At 38.2% G+C, this 21479-nt stretch overlaps 1 protein-coding gene across 2 annotated transcripts in view; it reads left to right on the forward strand.

Moving 5' to 3' along the window:
- Positions 1-21479, forward strand: part of DYRK1A (dual specificity tyrosine phosphorylation regulated kinase 1A) — an 85655-nt gene that overhangs the window by 50625 nt on the left and 13551 nt on the right. For both annotated transcript variants that reach the window (XM_065676948.1, XM_065676947.1), the window contains exon 3: positions 11976-12181. In XM_065676948.1, coding sequence (XP_065533020.1) covers positions 11976-12181 — 206 coding nt within the window. The remainder of the gene's footprint in view (positions 1-11975; positions 12182-21479) is intronic.

The following is a 21479-nucleotide window of genomic DNA, read 5'->3' on the forward strand; positions in this document are numbered from 1 at the left end:
TGTGTAATGTTTTTTGAAAAGCATTTGTGCACAAAATAGTTTTTAAATTTTCACCAATTTGGATTAATTGGTACTTTAATACCAAGAGAACAGACAGCATTTTCATGATTTAATGCTTGTAGTTAGGACTAAACAAGTTCTGTTTTTTGAGCTAAAGATTGGAGCACATTAGTTCAGATGAGTGATAGTCTGCAGCCATTTGCAAGTTGCGCTCATCATGAAGACCAAAGCTGGCTGTTAAAAAGCAGCATATGAGTAAATCTGATTTTTAACTTGGTGGAATTTTAATTTTTGTGACTATTTTGCAAACCCTTCAGAAAACTGAGAGTAGAAGTAGATCTTACTGCTCCTGAATAAAGCAAATGTTTCCTTTTAATAGGGAAACTGTGATTTATAGTGCTTTTCGGAAGTTAAAAACTATGATAAAATACAATTTGTGTGTACTTGGAGTTTGCTGGAAGCTGCCTGAAATGCGTATGTTGAGATTCTTTTATAGCATGTTTAATGGAACATCATTCGTAAAGTCATGTCAGTTTGAACTTTATGTCACTAAATTCCAGTTGTCTGTGTTATGAGATTACCATGATTTTATTTTTCTCCTTTACGTTCTTTCTACTTACTTAATTTGACAGAACTTTCTGTAAAAAAAAAAAAAGTATTTTCTATTTGTACTTGTGTTTTTCACAGGTTGCACTGGGAACTGCAGGACAGGTGTGGGCCTTTCACCTAGATTAAATATGCTTATGTATCTAGAATTAAGTAGCTGTTTTAAAACCTTTGTTTGGAATGATATTCACACTTTGTTCTTTGTTCCTCTTTTAAAAGCTGTTAAGAACTTTCACCATGATAATAAAAAAATAAATCTCCATTTTCCCCTGTATTTATAGTCCCTTTTCTTTTAAACGGCAGGCTTTTAATTAAATTAGAAAACTTAGAAACCACACAACCTTAGAATAATGGCATAAAATCATAAAAGAAACTTAAATTTGTTGGGGGGAGATGAAAAGAGAAGTATCCAAACCCTAGTTTAGGCACATTTTCATCAGCATTGGTGTCTTCTGTAAAATCCTAGTGGTTTACTCTTTTGGGTATTTTAATAATATATATATTTAGTTTTAAAGCAAATGTCTTTTAAATGTGGTTTATTAAATATTTAATAATTAAGTATTGATTGCTCAGCTGTTTGGTTTAGCTTACTCATTTGGCATAATATAAATACCATGTTGGGCTGAATCATCAGCCAGACTCCTTGAGTTTGACCAGTGTTTCTCAACCAACAGGTTTATGATGAAGAGTTGGACAGAGTTACAATGTGGCAGTGTGTATTAGAAAAAGCTAAACCCTTCAGTAATAAATATGTTGGTGTGTATACAGTTGCACAGTTGAGAACGTTTCTTCTTCTCCAAATACTAGAATATCCTCTCTTGGAGGATCACATGAAGGCAGTGTGTCAAAAGGGAACTTAGAAAAGTAAACCTGTCACCCAGCAGTAGACTAAACAAAGTTGCTGATGTGAAGCCTCAGTTATTTCTTCATGTTAGTATCATTGCTTCTTTGCAGGAGGGCAGCTTTAATTTTTGTTACTATTCAACAGAGGCCATCAGGTGAAAAAGGCAAGTTCACAACAAACAAAAGGAGGTGGTGCTTAATGCCACCTGTGATTAAGCTGTGGAGTCTATTGCCTTGCAGTCTTCTGAGTGCTAAAACCTGAAATGCAAAAGGTAGTTCAGAAAGTCTGTGGAAGAAAAGGATGTATAATGTGTATCACAGAATCAGCTAGGTTGGAAAAGATCTTCCAAGATCATCAAGTCCAACTGTTACCCCAGGACTGCGAAATCCACTGCTAAACCATGTCACTAAGGGCCTATATATGTATATATACACATTAATCACAAAGGCTGCTTCATGTAATTCCTGGACTGGAGACTAGGTGAATATGCGGGGCACCTACTGCTGTATGTTCACCCTGTTCTTTTCCAAGATGACTGCTGTTGGTTGCTTTCAGAGACAGGAAGCTGTTTTGCATGGATCTTTAGTTTGATGTGAGTAATTCTTATGTCAGTACCCTGTTGCTTGAAAGAACTGGTGCTTTTCACTACTTAGTCCAACATGAATCAAGTACCCCTTCTTCTTTGGTTTTATTTGCAAACAGAAATGAACACCTGTTTGAGCCCTCCCTGATTTGGTTTACTTTCCCCAGATTCTTGAGACCTAACCTGTAAAGTTGCTCCTTGGTGGAGCTCTGCAGAACAGATACTTATCTACTAGTTATATGTTCCTTGTCTTTGTAAAGTCTTTCAAATTCTACATATACAAAATCAGAAGTTTAAAATTATGGGACCCTTTTGTGTTTAACCTGTGTTTCCCTGTTTTGCGTTTGGCTGCTGAGGTTTTGGTAGTGGGAAGCAAAAAGGGGTGGCTTCTGTGAGAAGCTGCTGTTTTTCTTCTGTAGAGCAGGATAAAATCCAGTCTTGTAAGAATATTGCAGAAGGAAATTGATGTTTGTGAATGACATGGATACAAAACCAGTGACTACTCTATAGAATGTATATGCAGAGAGTAATAGTTTTATTTGGAGCACAGTCTAAGGAGTGTCAAGGGATACTATGTTAAATACAATGCAAATATAAAGATCTAGTATATAACAACCTATTCAGTGAGTGCTACTTCCATTCCATCCCTTAAAATAAATAGGGTATTCATGTAACTAAATATCATTATAATTTATCTAGAGGTGCTAAATTAAAGCTGTGGAAATACTCTGGTGTTTCAGAACTTTTGTGCACAGTACTGTTCAATTTCAGTTCTCTTTCAGGACAGCGTATACCTAAGTGGAGCCTTCTGGTCTGTGTGAAGACCTATACATAAATTAAATTCTCGTTGTTTACTTGTGAGGCTGTAGGTCTTTTTCAGATGTGCTCTTAGGCAGCCTGCTTCTTAAGAATAGAAATGCAAAAGCAGAGTTCTCTTAGAGTTTCAGATTTTGACTTCGAAAGTTCCTGGGACTTCATTTATTAAAGAAAGTATTTTCTCAGAGTTTTCTTAGTTCTAAGATTCTCCAGATAAAACTCAATATTTGTAAGTTAACAAAATACAGATTTATACAGTGTTGCCCGGAGATTAAATCATAAGTTGCTTATGAGTTTTAGAAATTTCCTTCTCTTGTTGTGGGAGGATTATAGTGGGCATGGTATTTAGTGTTTGTGATACCCGATTTTGAAGTGGCTAGGGAGAGATTTCACACCACTATTTCTCTCCACTGTAGGTCTTAGCCACTGTATTTCTGCAGTAGAGGAAACTAGAGTACCCCGAGTACAGGCCTTACTGCACAAAAGCAATAAAGTATGTGCATGCAAGTAAGTCCTGTCCAAAGTCCACCTCCTGCTGCAGCTCATCTAGGGAAGAGGATAACTAAGACAGGTACAACAGTGTCAGAAGAGCTAATGAAACCTACTCTTGACCTGCCTTTCTCCAGGTTTCTTGCTCTGTCTCTGCCATACAACCCAGACACGTGATATGCAAGTCATGTCAAAAATCTGCAAACTGTTCGGAAGACAACACCCAAAAGTGATTTAAAATCACTTTCTAAGCACTTCGTGTTCTCTGCAGGCCTGTTGGGAAGGAGCACAGACAGGAGAATTCTGTGGGCTGGATGTATTGGCCTACTCAACAGAGTGGTTGTTTCTAAGTTTAGGGTTTAATTCTGCTCTGAGAGAAAGTAGGGTTTGGCTTTTCTGTACAAGGAAGTTGACTGAATTGTTATTGTAGAACAGCTTCTGAAGTAGCCATTCTTAATAATATAATTCCTCCACAATAATATAGTTCCTCCTCCTCTGGAGGAACTAGTGTGTGATATTTATAACGGAATTGTTTGTTCTGCAGTAGCTGCTGCAGGTAATTTCTTTTTGTTCCCTGGGTTCTCTCAGTTTTCCTCATTCCAGAGCAAGCTGAGTGAGGTCCATGTGCCCTTACATTCTCCTGTGGTCATTTTAAATGCAGCGCATGAAGACAATGGGCAAAGCAGTGCTTCAGTAGAACTGTAGTTCACTTAGAGTTCAGGTTGTCATTTGCTTATTGCTTAAAAGGTGATTGCTGTAAACTCTAAAATCCCAAGTGCTTGACCTTTATTGTGTTTAGGCAGAAGTTGTGTAGGTCTGTCTTGTCTTAAATGTGGGTTTATTTGAACAGAAAGTTCTCAAGATACAAGTGTTTGTTGCTCGCGGGTTTAGGGTGTGGTGGTACAACACAGAGGCGGTCAGATATTAAAGCAATGCAGGGATTGGTCTTCTCGCTTTTCCAGACTCATTTCTTAGGGTTACATTCAGTGTAATAGCTGAGGTATCATATAATGCTTATTGGTACTGAGAACTTTTTTGAAGCGTGGATTTTGAAAAATGAAGTTGACCAGAACCCTGCAAAACAATTAACTTTGCAAAAATGGGTAGATCTGATGTAAATGAAGAAGGCTGTAGGGCTCCTTAACTAATACAGGATTTTCTTCTAAAAGATATTTAGCTGTTTTCACATTCTGTAATTTGAATTTAAAAAAAACCACCAGCAGCAAAACCCAGGAAGGCAGGTGTCTTTATCTGCAGTGGCATAGCATGGATTGGAAATAAAATATTTGAAGTCCAGACCAGTCATATGCAGTACCAAGAACTAACATAGTTGGTCTGTGGTGTAGGCCCACAAGCTCTCGAGCTCCAGGTGTGGAAATGAGAATGCCCATTGTGGTGAATAATACAGTTCACACTTTTACTCTCTAGTCATATTTTCTGGCAGGTGCTTGTTCAGCTGCGAGCATATCACTGAAATGGAGTACCTCTGCACCTTGCTGAATGACCCAAGTAGCGGATAGCAGGGATAGAATAGAGAAAGGGAGGATGAAGTGGGAGGGAGAGGAGGTGAAAGAAAACAAAACATTTAGGGTCAAAACAATGATCTTTATAGGGAAAACATTGAAGAACAGGAAGAAAAGTTCTAGCAATGCACAGAATGAAAAAAGGATAAGTTGTGTAGAGGAGAAAGTTTCATACTTCAAAATGAGATGACCCTGCAGTCCAGGATAAACCCCTAAGGAATATTGCCACTGATTCCAATTTAGTTCTACATTATTTCTGCTGTTAAATGCTATTGTGCCATACTTTATAGGTCTTTAGTTTATGGATCCAATAAGAAATTCTGCCTGTTCTATGAGCTGTGTTGAGCAAAGAGGTGGGAAAATGGGGACAGTGATGTTACTAGGAAACAGCCAGTGTTCTGTGGAAGTTGTAATCACTGTCTGGAAGTCAGATGCAGAGGACTTAGGTACAGAAGAGGCTATGAAGTTGTTAAAATTTTCAGACATCAGTTACCCAGATAGCAGTTTAGTGGTAAGTTCTCAAACATGGGGAATGACTACATGTGAACTAATAAAAGGATAAAATAGACGGGTGGTGTGACTTTCATTGCTTTTACCTGCTTCATCTTGCGCACAGTCAGTAGACAGATATGTTTAAGGCTGTTGCAAAGGTTTTGTTATTGAGTAGAGAATTCTCTATATCCTGGTGCCATGAATTCAAGATCAGCTGCTGCACTGGAAGAGGCTTTTGTCAGTCTTGAAGGCAAGCTTTTATAACTTACCTTGTCAATTTTAATTGTGAGGTAGCTAGGTATGAAGAAGTATTAAAGAAATGTAACTTCTTCTCCCGAGTACCAAGTGGTAGGACAAGAGGCAATGGCCTCAAGCTGTGCCAGAGGAGTTTTAGACTGGATATTAGGAAAAATGTCTTCACTGAAAGGAAGATCAGTATTGGAACAGGCTTCACGGGGAAGTGCTGGAATCACCATGCCTGCAAAAAACATGTAGATGTGAGGTCCTTAGTGACATGATGTAGTGGTGGACTTGGCAGTCCTGAGGTAAAGGTTTGATACGATGATCTTAAAAGTCTTTTTCCAACCTCATTGTTTCTGTGATTTTTCTAATGGTTTTAATGTGAGTTTGTCATTTTAATGTGAGTTTGTCTCCTTTTTTTATGAGTACACCTAAATAGAATACTTTGGTAGAATTGTGGCAGAGGGACAAAGAGAGTTACATACATACCTCAAGAAGCACATTATATATTTAATGAGTTTGGTGACAGAAATGTGAAGAAACCAACTAATTGCTATGGGGATTTTCAGATGTAGTCTCACATGACAGAAGAGCTGATCTAACAACTCTGTGATTCAAAGAGAGAAATATTTTGTGCTGATGTTTGTGGTACAGAATTGCAGAACCACTGAAACTGGAGGAGACCTCTGGCAGTCACCTGGTCCACCTGCCACTGCTCAAGCAGGGCCACCCAGAGCCGGTTGCCCACTACTGTGACCAGCTGGGCTTCGAGTATCTCTCAGAATATGTTATCCACAGCTTCTCTGGGCAAGCTGTGCCATTGCTAAGTCAGTGACTGTGGGAAAGGCTGTAGCATGGCTTCCAAATGTATTAAGCATCAGTCCGTCTTGTCTGGAGAACACTTACGCAACCCAGCTGTAGGGAAAATTCAGTTGAAATTTTTGTTTCCTTAGATACCAAATTGGAATGACCACAGGTTTTTTTTTCCAGAAAGAGCGATCCCCTCTTTGGAGTGGTACATTGTCTCCAGCAACTCTTTACTGTCAGTTGGTGAATATCTGTGCCTTGCTTTACGTTGAAAGGAGAAGGCCGGAAATGCATTGCATCAGCTGCTTACCTGATGATATTTTGGGAATAGGTGATGTCTAAATGAATTATGTAGACTAATGTCAAAATGGGAATAACAGAATCTAAAATGGATGAGGTAGGAAATTGAATTTTGAAACTACATTGAGTTTTCAAAAATCTATGTAAAGTCGTACCAAAAGTTTTGCTGTATTAAGCCATCTGTAGTTTATTTGTAGACTGTTCAATAAATACCATCTCAAGTATTTTACTACTTCAAAATACAGATTTCTCTGGTAGTTGGAAAAGTCATTTAAACAAAGCTATTTTGAATGAGGGAAGTATTTTCCATCCTCACCTAATAAAGAAATATATTCTTGAACTTGTGCTCTTCTGCTGTGTTAAGATGATACTTTAAAGAAATAAACTCTACCTCCTTCCATATGTTAGGGCAGTCCGTTTTTGCAGTGTCTGTATTTTCAGATAGTTCTGAGTTAACCCAACTGGAAGTTAGAATTTAAGTTTTCTCTGTCATCACATCTGTGCTGTTGGTCCCCTTTTAAACATTTTCTTCTGCTTGTAGTTAACAGCAGTTTGCTCAAACAACAGTGTGGCATTGTGTTGATGCTGACTTATTCTTCACTTGCTAACTTTCCTGAGACAGTAAATTTACAAAAGCCAAGAAGTTACTATTGCTGCCATTTACATTTTGTTTATAGTACTGTGTATGCAATGTCACTAATAGAAGATTCTGAACAGCTTAATTTCAGAAGGGCTGTTACGTTCATGAGTGTAGGAGAAAAAGGAAATTTCAAGGCTGAAATAAGGGATGTCTTCTGTAGCTGGACCTTCTTTACGACAAGTTTTGATTTAGTCTCATCACAGGCAAATAAATGTTACTTGTACTTCAAGTTGTTACAGTTTACAGTAATACATAGAGGTGCATATTTTTATGCCATTTTCTGAACTAACACATTAGGAAAGGCCCATTTGCAAGATAATTTACCCATTCCAGTCTGTAATCTCTTCCCTTAATGTGCATCACGCATAGAGATCTTGACATAATTTTTGGCTTATGTCACTTCGTTTCCTTCCCAGGGTGCTTCACAACATGTAATAATTTAAACTTACAGTGGTTAGAAAGGAAGATTGATGATTGAACAGACCTTGTTCCTTAGATAGCATTTCCTGTAGAAGTTACAGATGTGGCATGGCATCGAGCTCCTGTGGATTGTGGAACTCCCATGGTGGTCAGTAGATCACTTTTTTGATCTATTGGCCCTCCCAATTAACTTCAGCTAGCGATTTTGTGAATATCAATTAATGGATGCACACAAATGTTCCTTTTTCTATAGCTGACTGACTCTTCAACCTAAACCGAAAGGAGGTCAAGATTGCTATTCTAGCCAATTCTTCTTTCTCCCCTTATTTCTTCCTAATGTGTCATTAGGTGTTTCTTGTCTCATAATAGTAAGTTATAAGTGTTCTCTTGGGATTAGCTGTCCTGGAGTAGGATTGCAGGTATCATGGAATAAAGTCTGAAATGTGGCAAGGGCAAGTATTTCATCAGGGATCATATCCTGAAATCTGCTTGGTTTTGTTGATAGCTAAGATTGCTTTTGGCAACAGAAGACTCTGAACTCCTGTGTTTCCGTTTCAGTGACAGTCAGAAGTCATAAATGTGAAAATTACTCGGCTACTGTTCTTCCAGAGCCTTGTAGTTACAGCTTTAAACTTTTGACCCAGGTAGTTCTTGCTTACTGCTAACATGACTGAGGGTTGATACCCCCATCTTCAGAGAGACTATTAAAATGCCATTCTATTTGGTATAAGAACATGCTATATGAGGTAGCCAGTTTCCATCCACCTACTTGTAACAGACTTCACATCATGCGACTCTAGTTAGGCTCTTGTGTTTAATAATGTCCCTCTTTCTGAATTCAGTACTGCTCTGTGAAACAAAAGCAATGGTTTAGAACAAGTTTGTTGTTGAGTGCAGTTGTGATTTATGTATATTGGCATCATAGATTGTCTGTGACTTCCCTCCAAGTAGGTAGATAGCTGCTTGTTAATCACAAACATTTAATCTAAAAAAACAATTAAAAAACCCAACAAACAAACAAACAAAAAAAACCCCCAAAAATAAAAAGCAACCAAAAATTGAGTTGAATGAATAAAATAAGTTATTTGTCAAACTGGGGTTCTTATAGAAGCTTTCATTGTGATTCTGGAGTCCAGATGCTTTGTTACAAATTGCGAAGCTCTTTTCTGAGGCATGGATGTTGAACTAACTGTCCTGGTCCAGCTGACCATCATCAGTTCAGAAGACCAGGAAAGCTACAGCTTTATAGTCCTGCTAGTGGACTTGGGAGAAAAGAGTGTGTAAGAACGGAAAGCTGCAAGTTGAACGGAAACATTGATATTACAACTGTTCTTTTGTGGGATAGTTATACTTCTAGTCCTGTGAAGTCAAATTGTAAGTGAGAACTCCCCGCTACTGGGATTTCTGTGTGCATATATGGGAGCTTTCTGATTTTTTAGGGACATGTGCAAGTGCAGAACTTTTTAATTTTTTTAATTTTAATTGTTACCTAAGTTGCTTGATATCTTGTATGCTGCTGGGAACCTGTGGCCTGAGGTAACAAAAAATGCAAGAAATAAAACTTTTAAAGTAATTGGCTCAACAATTTGGAGTTAATGGTATTTTTTGACTGTCCAATTTAAATATTGTTTTGACTTTTCAATCACCAAGATGTTGATAAGTGAGATTATTTGTGTTTCAGGTTAAGCAGAAAATCAGAAATTAAGAAGGCAAAAAGCAGACATGCCAGCAAATGTCTTGCATGTATTCACCCATTCTTGCAGGACTGTTCGTTATGTCTTGAAGAGTAAATGTACACTGTATTTACCAAGTAGTATAGATGGATGATTAATTCTACAGTAAAATTAGAGTTTAGATTTTAAGAAAATACAGTAGTGAGAAAAAAAAAAAAGCATATCTATGGTGTTTACATGGTCTGACATGCATTAATATATAAAGGAACCACGGTATCTTTGAGAGAGATAGCTGATGCATTAGAATCTTTGCACATATTTCCCCCCATATTTAAATGTAAACTCATGAATTTCATATTACATAATTTTAAATTTCAAAAAGAAGACAACAATCTGTTGCCCAATTCACAGGTACACATAAGATGTTAGTTGGAAACATCAAAATAGAAAAACATGCAAGTATTTTTAAAAGTTTACACTCAGACATTTAACTGATATTTTCACTGTATCTTTAAATATTAGAGGACAGTTTCAGAACTTAGTAGGATCTGTATTTGTGTTCAAAATCACAAAGCAGTTTTTAATGGATGCTTTACAGAAGAGTTAGAGTAATTTTCTGTGCAGTGTTAAGTTGACTTAGTTTATAAGGGGTTTAGGTCAGGATTTTTGTTTTCCACTTGTAAGGTCATCTGGATACTTCATCGTGTCACCAGAGGCACCAAAATGCACACACAAGAAAGTTTTTATCTGTCATAGTTACTTCATGAAGGTTTGGGTTTGGGTTTTCTGTCCATACCCCTTCCCCCTTTATTTTTTTACTCTTAAGTAAAATGTTTGAAGATCTAATGAAATATTGTGAAAATAAGTGGGTGCTTGTGGGTAACTAGTTCATTTTCTGGAGTAGCTTGTTCTGCTCGTCTTTCAGAAGTATCGAATTGTGACTGTGGAGTAAAATACAGTGGTCTGTCAGTGGGTATTTATCATACATTTTTACTTCAGCCCTCTTAACATAATAATGAAAAGTCAAACGTCTAATTGATGGGTGGTATTTATATACTTTTTTCTGCTGATTATATTTTCTTGCAAGATTTACATTGTAAGGGAAATCGGGATTTCCCTTGCTTGGTTAGGTGCGTGATTTTTTTACATCTTGCTTCTAAATTCAGTCTTCAACAGTAATTATTCTTCCAGATTTCAGCTTCTGATTCCACATGTATTCTTTCAGTGGTGATGCTGGGTGCAGTGTGCCTTGTGGCTTGTCTTCTATGTTGTACCAACATGAAACCATGTAGAGAATGTCATTCCTTTGGAACAGTCATCAGAAACCGAAAGGATGTGTGTTAAATGTAGAATGTGCTGAACCTTCATTAGTGAGCAAAGAAAAACAAATTGTACTTTACTCTGTCCTCCATTGTTAGAGGAAAAATGAAGATACAAGTAGCCTATGAACCAATGAAATGTCATCTGACGGATGTCTGAAACAAGAGCTGAGAGGTGCAGGATCTGTCCCAGTTAGTGTCAGATTCTTTGCCTGTGGAATTTGGCATTTTTCAGGATGTTATGGAGTCTAGTACTTTAGCTATATGGTTTGCCATTCTTCTGCAACTTGAGACAAGTGTTTTATTTGTCTCTTGCTTTGCAGTTACTTCTTGCAGTCTAATTTCACTTTCCCCCAAAAAAATTTATTCAAGTTACAGTGTTTGCTACCTATAGCTTGATAAACTCAGCAGTAGACGTCAAGAAGCTGAGTACAGTGTGTGTTGGAAGAAGGGTGGAAGTTAAAAATGTAGGCAGTGTAGACTAGTGAGCTAAGCGGTTTGTTGGAAGACATAAAAATCTGAGGCCAGGGAAGATGAGCTGTTGAGGCTGGGCTCTAGCTTTTTTTCCCTTTTGGTACAGGCAGTCCAAAAAGTTGCTCTGAGCAACCTTAAAAGGCAGAACTTGCGTGTGTTTTCTGGCTTTCATGGAATCTGTGCACAAAATTTGTATCTTTGAAAATAACCCCTAACAAATTCTGAGTTATGACACAGATGTTCGGAAAGAGACAAATAGGAATTAATGATTAATAAATAATTAATCATAATGAAATGGGAATCACAGAATCACAGAATCCCAAGGGTTGGAAGGGACCTCAAAAGATCATCTAGTCCAACCCCCCTGCAAGAGCAGGGTAACCTACAGTACATCACACAGGAACTTGTCCAGGCGGGCCTTGAATATCTCCAGTGTAGGAGACTCCACAACCCCCCTGGGCAACCTGTTCCAGTGCTCTGTCACTCTTACAGTAAAGAAGTTCTTCCTGATGTTAACGTGGAACTTCCTATGTTCCAGTTTACACCCATTGCCCCTTGAAGAAGCATTTCAGCTAGGTAATAATTACATGAGGGTGATTTCTGTATTTGTTGTGTATGAAAACTCTTGTGTATATTGAAACAGTAAAACTATTAGTGTTTATAAGCTCTGTAGGCTAGGAGAGGGAGACTAACTGAGGTAGGTATTTTCAAGTCATTGACTGCATTAAAAACTCACCTTGTCTTTGCAGGAGGAGAGACTTCAGCATGCAAACCTTCATCTGTTCGGCTTGCACCATCGTTTTCATTCCATGCTGCTGGCCTTCAGATGGCTGGACAGATGTCCCATTCGCATCAGCAGTACAGTGATCGTCGTCAGCAGAACATAAATGACCAACAGGTTTCTGCCTTATCGTATGCTGACCAGATTCAGCAACCTCTAACGTTAACAAACCAGGTAAGTGATAACAAAAAAAGTAATTCTAGATGTAATACTTCTTTTTCTAAATATATTGTATACTCATAAGTTACAGGAACAGGGCATTTATTTTTTATGGTTTGCTTCAGTGTGTTTTTTTGTGTTTGGTTTTGGATTTTTGTGTTATTTTGGTTTTGTTTTTTTTTTTAACTAAGTAAGTCGTGACTCTTCAAGGATAGGTGTATGAAAAAGTTTCTGGTACATATTTATTGTGATTATTCTACTTCTAACATTTATTAAGTGAGAGGGGAGAAAGGTAATCCAAATGGAAAGTTGGAAAGAGAGTTTTAATTATTTCTTTGTTAGGTTGCTTTTTCTTTTAGGATTGTTTGATGTTAGAATGTGATTGTTTATTACTTATTCTAATGGACAGTGTTTTAAAGCAGAATCACTGTTTAGTGTATTTGGAACAGAGAGGTTTGCATGAAAGACGTCTTATTAAGAAAGATATGCTTCATTTGAAAGAAAAAACAAAATCTAAAGCTATGTGATCATTGGGGTTTTGCTACTACTAATTTACTACTTAGTATCGCGAAGAGGTAAAATGAACACAGGGATTATGCTGATCATGGATGCTTTTGAGCTGTCAAGATTAGTGTTTCTTCTGTACTGCTTTTTTGTTGAGAGATCTGCCGAAGTAGTATTGTCCTGTGTAAGAGATTATTCTATTGCTTCCTTAAAAATGGCATAGCCCAGTTGTGGAGACATAAATTCAGATATGTTTCAAACCTTAAAATTCAGAATTCTCTAAGTCACAGCTTCAAAATTTGGTGCGGGATGATAAGGCATGTTCCACTTAAAGAGGATGGAGTGTGATGCCTTTTGCTGCTAGCAGATTCAGTCTGTTCCTTGTATTCAAGATGGCTTCAGTAGATAAATCTACAGTACCACCAAGAGATACTCTGTTGGTATTGCTCTGTAGGAGGGCACTTATGCAGAAAGAGGGAAGGATTAGAGAGGATGAGAATGGTCAAGCTAAGTGCCAGGATATTTGATACTAGGATTTGGAGATCTGTAATGACTAGGGAGGGCTCTGTGAAGGCTGACAAAAAATGGTTTTTACTTTCATGACAGCCACTCAGTAGGAAGAGTAAATCTGCTCATATATAATGGTATTTAGCTTGAGAAATCTACAGAGGTATTTTGTGTGACTTTTTTTTAGGTTAAAGGTTCCCCATAACCTCCACAATGTGGTTAGGGTGTCAGCCAGTTAAGGAAAGTTACTGTGTTCCTTAAACCCTTCAAGGTGCTTATCTGAGCACTATGATCTGGGATCGTATTTGTGAGCTTTAGTGTACATCAGTGCTTAGTTGTTCATGTTTTTAAACCAAACAGCAAAATCAGGGCACTTACAGAACATAACGCCATCAGTTGCTGTTTGTTGTCACAATGGCTTTGAAATGGTAGCTGAATAATAGAAAGCTGAAGAACAGTTTTTGGAAAATAGCCAAGAGTTTTTGACCAAAGAAGGCAGCCCACTGAAATGAGGATATAAATGCATGGAAAAAGCTGTAGTTGGATCTGGGAAGTTACCCATATGAAGTAATGATCAGCTGGCCACCTTGATAATGCCATTCAAGCTGTCTTCGCACCTAAGTCTTTACCAGTTCTGTTTTTTCTGCATTATTCTGTCATCTTATTTTACTGTAATTGCATTGCAGTCTTAATAGTTCTCTGCTTAAGCAGCTTAGAATTGTTACTCCTTTATCCTTTGTGAGCTGCTTTCAAGGACCCCTGACTTTGACAGTGGTCAACTTTTTGAAGTCTTCTGACAACTTGCTTTTTGGGACTCTTTCCTTCTTTGCGTTATTGTGCTTTTCCCACCAGCAAGGCCCATAAAGAGTTCTCCAGGTTGATATGGAGGTTCTGTATGAGCCTCTCTGAGGAGTCTCAATGGCTTTTTGCCTTTGCACTGGTTAGTCTGATCTGCAAAACCAAATACAGCTAACATCCCTATGGTAGAAAGTCAGATCATCTGCTCTAGTCCTTGTCTCTGCAAAAACTTATTCTTTCTCTTTCAATAGCCCTTTTGTCAGCTCTAGTTCATCTTGATTAAAACATAACTCTTAAAATTTTTCTTCTTATGAAAGACATGACCCTCTATTGTTGAAGGCTTTGTTCTCTGTTCTATTTCTCCATTGCTGTGGACTACCATCTTACCTTCTGCTCCAGCTGTAATCTGCATACCGTCTAGGTTTTCATGTTTAAATGATACATACATCTTACAGATTCTTTCTTTATGACATTTCTACAGGAATCCTTTTTATTCAGGGTATTGCCTTGCATGTGCTGCAGCTTGTCCTTGATAAAAGCAATTCTGTTCTGTATATGTCAATTCTGAGAAATTCTCGCAGAGATCACCTTCTGAACTGTCCTCATACAGTTGGTTTATTCCTCTGTTGGAACCTCCTTACCAGTAGCTCTTTCTGCTGTGTGCTTGTCTGTTTTCTAAAGCTTTTAGTGTCAGACTAAACTTTTAGTGATGGCAGCCTCTCTTCAGTCACATAAAGTGACATAGTCTTGTATTTTCAAATACATATGGTTTAAGATCATATTTATTACTGGGGCAGCAAAAAAGAATAGGCTGAATGTCTGTTGGTAGAAAGCTTGTTAGATTGATCTGATACAGCCATGAAGAATGGGAGGAAGAAAAAGGTGACTTTTGGTGGATACAAGAAGTATAATTCTTAAAGGGTAGGTCTTTTTAATGCAGTGCCTTGCATCCAAACAAACAAGCCGTTAGGTCTCTGAGCTTCAGTTTCCCAGATTTCCTAATGCAGTGCTGGTCATCAGCAACTTAGACCATAGGGTCATCTTTGCTGCCACCGGTTTCCACAGTGTAGAAGTAGCCCATTTAGGTGCAAGCGTCCAACAGTTGATAAATAGCGAGTCGCCATCCCCTTTTGCTCCTGAGAGTGCTCCTTGTCGATTTAGTGGCCGGATGGTGGGTCAGTGAAACCGGCTGGGAGGCTCCCAGGCTCGGCTATGATTATGCTGGGAACGCCAGGCAGAATTCTTTCCCGAGCTCCAGCCACCATCTGCCGGCCAGAGTGCCGCACTGCATTGCCTGCCTCTCTGCAAGGCGGTGCTCTGCCTCGGCAAGCTGCCTTTGGCTGGGAAAGCCAGCCCTCTCCTCAATATTCCATCGTTCAGTAGACTCCCCCCTGTTTAATAACTTGACGTATTTTAGGGTGGATCTTTCATCGAAGGAGCTGAGAATACAAATGCTACAAAAGTTACTTTCTCATTCGTTATATTTGCTGAACTTTGAAACAAAGTATTTTGTCCAAATCCAGGCAGAATTTAATTGCTTGAAAATAAAAGCCAGGATGAAATGTCAGCTTTTGGGATGCCGAAGTTTTATAGAAAGAATAGATAGCACGTAGTTCCTCTCTGAAAGTAAATTTCTTTAGGCTGCGGCAAGATGCACAAGGATACTGCTTGTCAGTTGCTAAGAGTAGCTGTTAAGTTTTAGCATGTAGAACAGCAGCATTTTCTGTAAACAATGTCATTTTGATAAATAGCAGAGATGATCTGACATAGTATGTTTGTTCAGGTTATTTTTGTGGCTTTCTTTTTACTGAGGACTGAGTCCCTTTTTGGGGAAGTATTGTCTTGTTCAAGTTCCTCTAATGATTTTCATTCATAACCAAATAATGGGGAAGCAAGGCCTTGAATGTTAATTTATTGTTTTTATTCCTGTTCTGTCCTGCTTGGGTTTTTTATTTGTAATGGTTTGCAGACCATATTCTGGTGTTTTATGAATCATTCACAGATGCTGATTAAAGGTTGGGAAACAGTAATGCCAATTTATATTAAAGTTGTATAAATTATGTGTATTTATATTACACATTACCCTTAAAATATTATTTACATAATCTTTTTTTGCACCTATTGCTTTATGGCTACAGTCACCAAACCCTCCATCTCATCATTGGCAAGGAACAAATATTGGGAAGATACTTCAAAGCTGGCCAGATTGCTTTGTTTTTCACATATTTATGAGGTCTTAAATTACAGTTAAAAACTTCCAGCTCCATCCTTTTTTATTATTTTTTCTTCAGTAGTTAGGCTTAAGGCTTTTGTTTCCTGAAAACCGTTGGATTGTGTTTACTTTAAATCTGTGGTTCACAAAGTGTCAGGCCTGCTGCTAGAATGGGGTCTTGCTCTTGGTTGTGTGGTCTTACCTCTCTGATGAGTGTCAGACAGTTTCAGGAAAGCAGTAAGAGCATCCATCCTGGAGTGAGCAGAAAAGACGAGATCTGTGGGACCTTTCTCCTTTAGCAGTAACAAACTAATATTTCTTTGTCCAGTTTCAACTGGTTGCATCTTGAGAGTTCAGCGTGGCCTGATGCGAATGTGAGATAAGAGCTTAAAAGTTTTCAGAACTTCAAACAAGTATTTCTTTTGGGCTGTGCTAATGTTTTTCTTCATCATGGAAGCTCAGACTGCCTGAAACTTTTGTTAAGTACAAAGGACTAGAGAATTGATTTACTTGATAAAAAAGTTGAGGTGAGATTCCTGGCCAGATTTTGGTAACAAATTCCAACAATTTAGCTTTCACAAAGTACCTGGAATTTTAAAGTCAGGCTGACTGCTGAACATCTGTCTCTCTATATGTATCTAAGATCCTTTATCACCTGCAGAATTCTAGGTTTTTCTGACCAGATGCTGGGCGGAGATTTTATTGATTGCAAAGTTAGTGTGTTCTAGCAGGCAGTAGCAGATCCTTCAGTTACTTCAGCTATCTAATCAGCAGGATTATTATTAGTGATGGTCAGACTTCACTAGCGTCTGCAGTGAATGTGAGCATGCAGTTCGTTTCAGTAAAAGTATTTCTTTCACTTTCCATCTGTTTTGGATATATTTTAGAAAAATATGTTTATCCTCTGGAAATAAGAATTTCGGAGTGGGATTTTTCACTCCCTTTGTCTTACTCTCCACTACTCCTTTTTAAAATGATTAGGCTGAAACAGATAGGATGAAATCTTGGCAGATGACCCTTCTTTTCTTGCTATTTTTATTTATTTATGTAATTTTAAACTTCCCTATTTCTTACTTTTATTCAGCAACCTTATTTATTTGGGGAAGGAAGCTGAGATAGGAGGGAAATACTCATATAACACAGGCAGTGATTAAAGTAATTGAACTGAAATTCTGTCCCTACCTCCATGCAGTTCTGGCTCTGAGAACAGTTAGTGAAGAATAGTCCTGGATTTATCTTGTTTTGTTCTCTGGCACATATGCTTTTTTCTCTTTGGCCATTTTTCTAAAAATCTGAAGTTTACTGTGTATTATGAGAAGTGTTACTGTGGCTTGTGGTTATAGAAACTAAACATCTGTTTTGTTGACCCTCTGGAGACATCATCTATTATGTGGCTGCTCACCACCATATGGGATGAGTGTTGACTTCCTGTCCTGTATTATTGTGATGCAAGAAGGTTTTTGAATAGCAAGGGGCATAGGAGATGTGTTTGGTCCATTTATTTCTTCAATATGGGAGTCTATTAAGTAGATTATTACAACTGGATTTTTGCTAAAATCTTTGATTTATTCTGTTTGTAAAATGGGACATGTACTATATGCAAGCAGAATTTCTCATTTTTGTTTTTAATGAATGTAGATGGGGATAGATCTTTCTTTTTAAAACTAAAACCTGAATTAAAGCATTCCATTAACAGAATATATATGTGCTTAGAATTTCCTGTAAACAAAGTAAAATGCATTTAGTAAGGAACAGTGTCATCTGGTTTTTAGGTAACAAAGTGCATATCCAAAGATATGTTGTCTGTTTCTTCACTCATTAAACCTCAAAGACAGTGCTACTTAAAATAATACACCTGAATTAAAGTCATAGTTCCCTTAAAACACATTTTGTCTCTAATGTATTGAGTGGCCTTTCGATTGCTCTTTTTTCTCTTTATTAGATTCTTCTTTGTTTAGGCTAGTTACAGGTTGCTTCTCAGCCCTATGTCTTGTGTGTTTGGTTAATAGGTAAGAAAATGAAATTTCCATTCTTCACTCATAATCTTCATCATGGTACCATCCCAGGTAACTGAGCTGTTTCCACTGAGGCCTAAGTGTGAACTGGTCAGAATGTGATGGGTATTTACTGACATAAATAATTGTAAGGAAAGTAGTTTCTTGTCTCACTTTTGAAATACAAGCATATTAGGAAGATCTGAGGTTGCAGTGTTGCTCTCTGGCCACCAGATAGAGACTGAAGCTTGTGCAGTAGGATTTTTCTTCCAATTTCCCCACCCTCCCCCCCTTTTTAATTCCTCTATTGTGGTTGAGCTTTCTTTGAAGCCAAGAGGGAAATCAGTATTACCCCAGTGATAAACAATTTTAGAGTGTTAATGTATAAAATGGATAATGACCACTTTGTTCCATAGTCTTCCATCTGGAAGAAAGGAACAAGAGGCTTCTAAAGGATCTTGGGAAAATCAAGAGAATGTTACAAATTTTGTGATATAACAGGGGGAGGAAGGAGAGGTCAGTTTTCTCTTTGCTCCCTCCCAAAACTTTATGAACCCAGGAGACCAAAATAGTACCTGTTTGAAAAGTTAGTACAGGTTATAAAGTGTGTCCTCAGAAAAGTGTGTCTGTCTGTATGAGCAATTAAAAGCACAGTTTTCAAATAAGGTGCTGGCTGCAAGCAACATAGGGACAGCCTGCAGAACTTTGAGTATTTATGATTAGGGAACAGAAACAGATTAGATTTTTTTTTTCTTTTTTCATTTTGTTTTTAACTGGGCTGCTTATTTCAGAGTTTAAATAAGAATGTTGGGGTTTTTTTCTTAAGTAGGCAGGCAAATTTCACTTATAAATTGGGAAATAAATATGAATGCTTGTCCTACAAATTCCATTTCCAATTCATAGCAGCCTGATGTCTGGATAGTTGATCTGAGCGATGGAGTTCTTCCACACTTGAGAGTCTTTCCTGGAAACTTTTAGCCTGTGTAACAGACATGCTGTGCTGGTCATGTCAGCCTAGGATGGAGACTGGTCCCTCCCGGTATTGGTACACCACAGCATGGTTTCTTCTACCAGCAAAATCTGCCAGTGTCCCAATAATCTCTTTAAATCAGATTAAGAAATTTAAGGGAAATATGTGCATTTGAAAAGCCTGTAACAGTGACAGCTGGGATTAGGACTAGATGCTGTTAAGTGCTTTGGGAGAGAACTAAAAGCGACCACATTTAGGTATGAATTGTTTAATGGTTCACATTTGTTTTATAGATGGCATGAAAGAAGAAACAAAAATGTTTTGTAAAGGTCAATTAGTTTGTTTAGGAAACTTTAAAACAGATTTCCCTGATGTTTACAAAATGGTTATGCTTGTAATAATAAAATTAAATAAATTTGGTAAACGTGTTTGGGGGAAATTGACAGTAGTGGGCACATCCAAAGGTGATTTGATAGGAGCAAACACCTAGAGCATGACTTGGGTTAGAATTCCCAGAGGGAAGTTTAACTGTATTGCATTGTCTCTGAGAGGCATTTCTTGATCAAAAAGACCACAAGTTAGCAGTTTTGCAGGGGTGTAAGAGTGTTTTGTGTGTATTTGGAGAGGGGTGCATCAAAGCTTTGAATTGCTGCTTCCCGGGAGCATTCAGCTTTGTACCTGTTGGGAGTCTCAGCTTCACACAGATGCAGTAAACTGACTGCAACCGTCTTGCCTTCCTCCTCTGTCTTTAGCTCTGTCACTTTTTCATCCTCTGCCTCGCTCGCTGCTTTACGTTTTTACCCCCATGTTGGTCTGTGCTTCCACTGGAGGAGAGCATGAGCTTAGCTTTCTAGTATAGTTGCTTGGGTACCTGAGTCCAGGTCCAATTTCAGAAGCAGAAACTCTTGTCGCTTCTATTTGTAAGAACTACTTTGGATCACTTCAATGCGATCTTGTTAATCGGTCATTAAGGGGAAAAAAGAAAAAAAGAAAGGTGTTTGCACAGACACTTTTGTGCATATTAATTAATACCATAAAAGGCAGAGGAGCGGTTACACTTTTCTGGTTGATTTATTGGTTAAGCAATAGTGATATAAAACTCAGTTTCGTTGTTTTTGGTGATGGTTCATGATCTTTCCTCAGCTTTGCAGAAGGTTGCATGTCAGTATTTAGCTGTAGCAGGAGGCAGCAGAAAGGTGAAGCATTTAGAAGTGAAGAATTATGAGCGTCAGCATATTTGATGGTGTGAGATGAGAGCTGTAAGGCAGAATGTGGTGGTGCTTGGTCACCTAACCCTCTTAGTAGCGAGTAAAGAAATAGAAGTTGTTTTACCATGCATAACAATCATAGCATGGTTTGGGTTGGAAGGGACCTTAAAGATCATCTAGTTCCAAACCCCTGCCATGGGCAGGGACACCTTCCACTAGACCAGGTTGTTCCAAGCCCTGTCCAACCTGGCCTTGAGCACTGCCAAAGGTAGGGCAGCAACAGCTTCTCTGGGCAATCTGTTCCAGTGTCTCACCACCCTCATAGTGAATGAAATAAGCTTTTTTCCAGTGGAATTGCTTAAACTAACCCAGTGGTTTTCTGTTATTGGGAAGAGAAGGAATAGAGATGTAGGCTAGAGGACCAGTAACACTAGCCTTACCTCTTATCTTCTAGCTCCCCATCCCTGCCACCCCATCCCTGACACTGGGATAGAGATAGAGGAGTTGATAGAGCTTGTCTGGTGCTACAGCTGTGCTGCTAAGTAAAGCGTCCACTGAGCAGATAGTTAGCTTTAGCCAAGTGAAATGGTTCATGAGTTAGTTTTTCCTGCCTTCTCTTTACTGGGTCTGTTGCTCACCTCCAGCTTGCCACTTGGAACTATCTTTCCAGGAGCTTTATCTTCTGAGATTTCAAACAAATCTTAAGAGAGGAATAGAAGTTGCTTGGTAGATGCAGAATTTACATGGCATATGTGTGCAAAGAAAAAGAAGCACGCTAGTGATTTTATCACACATGAGTCTTGTTTCTTCAGGAAACCAATTAAAAAAATAGCATGCTATTGAAGATATTTTCTGCCAACATAGTCAGTTGTAGGAAACACAGATGAGGAACATAACTACTTTTTCAGGGGTGTTTTAGAACTTCAAAAGTAGGTATGGTGCTCATGTTCATTCTTTAGATTTCGTCACATTTTCTTTGGGTTTTAGATTTAGATTTAGGCCTGGATGTTATAGAGCATGGTAGATCTGAGGTGATTTGGTTTTGAATTTTAGACGGTTTAGATGTGGCAAAATGCCGTGGTTCTGCAGTAGTTATTACTGTTAACTTCTGTTCGTGGTT

Source organism: Lathamus discolor, chromosome 4, assembly GCF_037157495.1.
Source record: "Lathamus discolor isolate bLatDis1 chromosome 4, bLatDis1.hap1, whole genome shotgun sequence".
Lineage (NCBI taxonomy): Eukaryota > Metazoa > Chordata > Aves > Psittaciformes > Psittacidae > Lathamus > Lathamus discolor.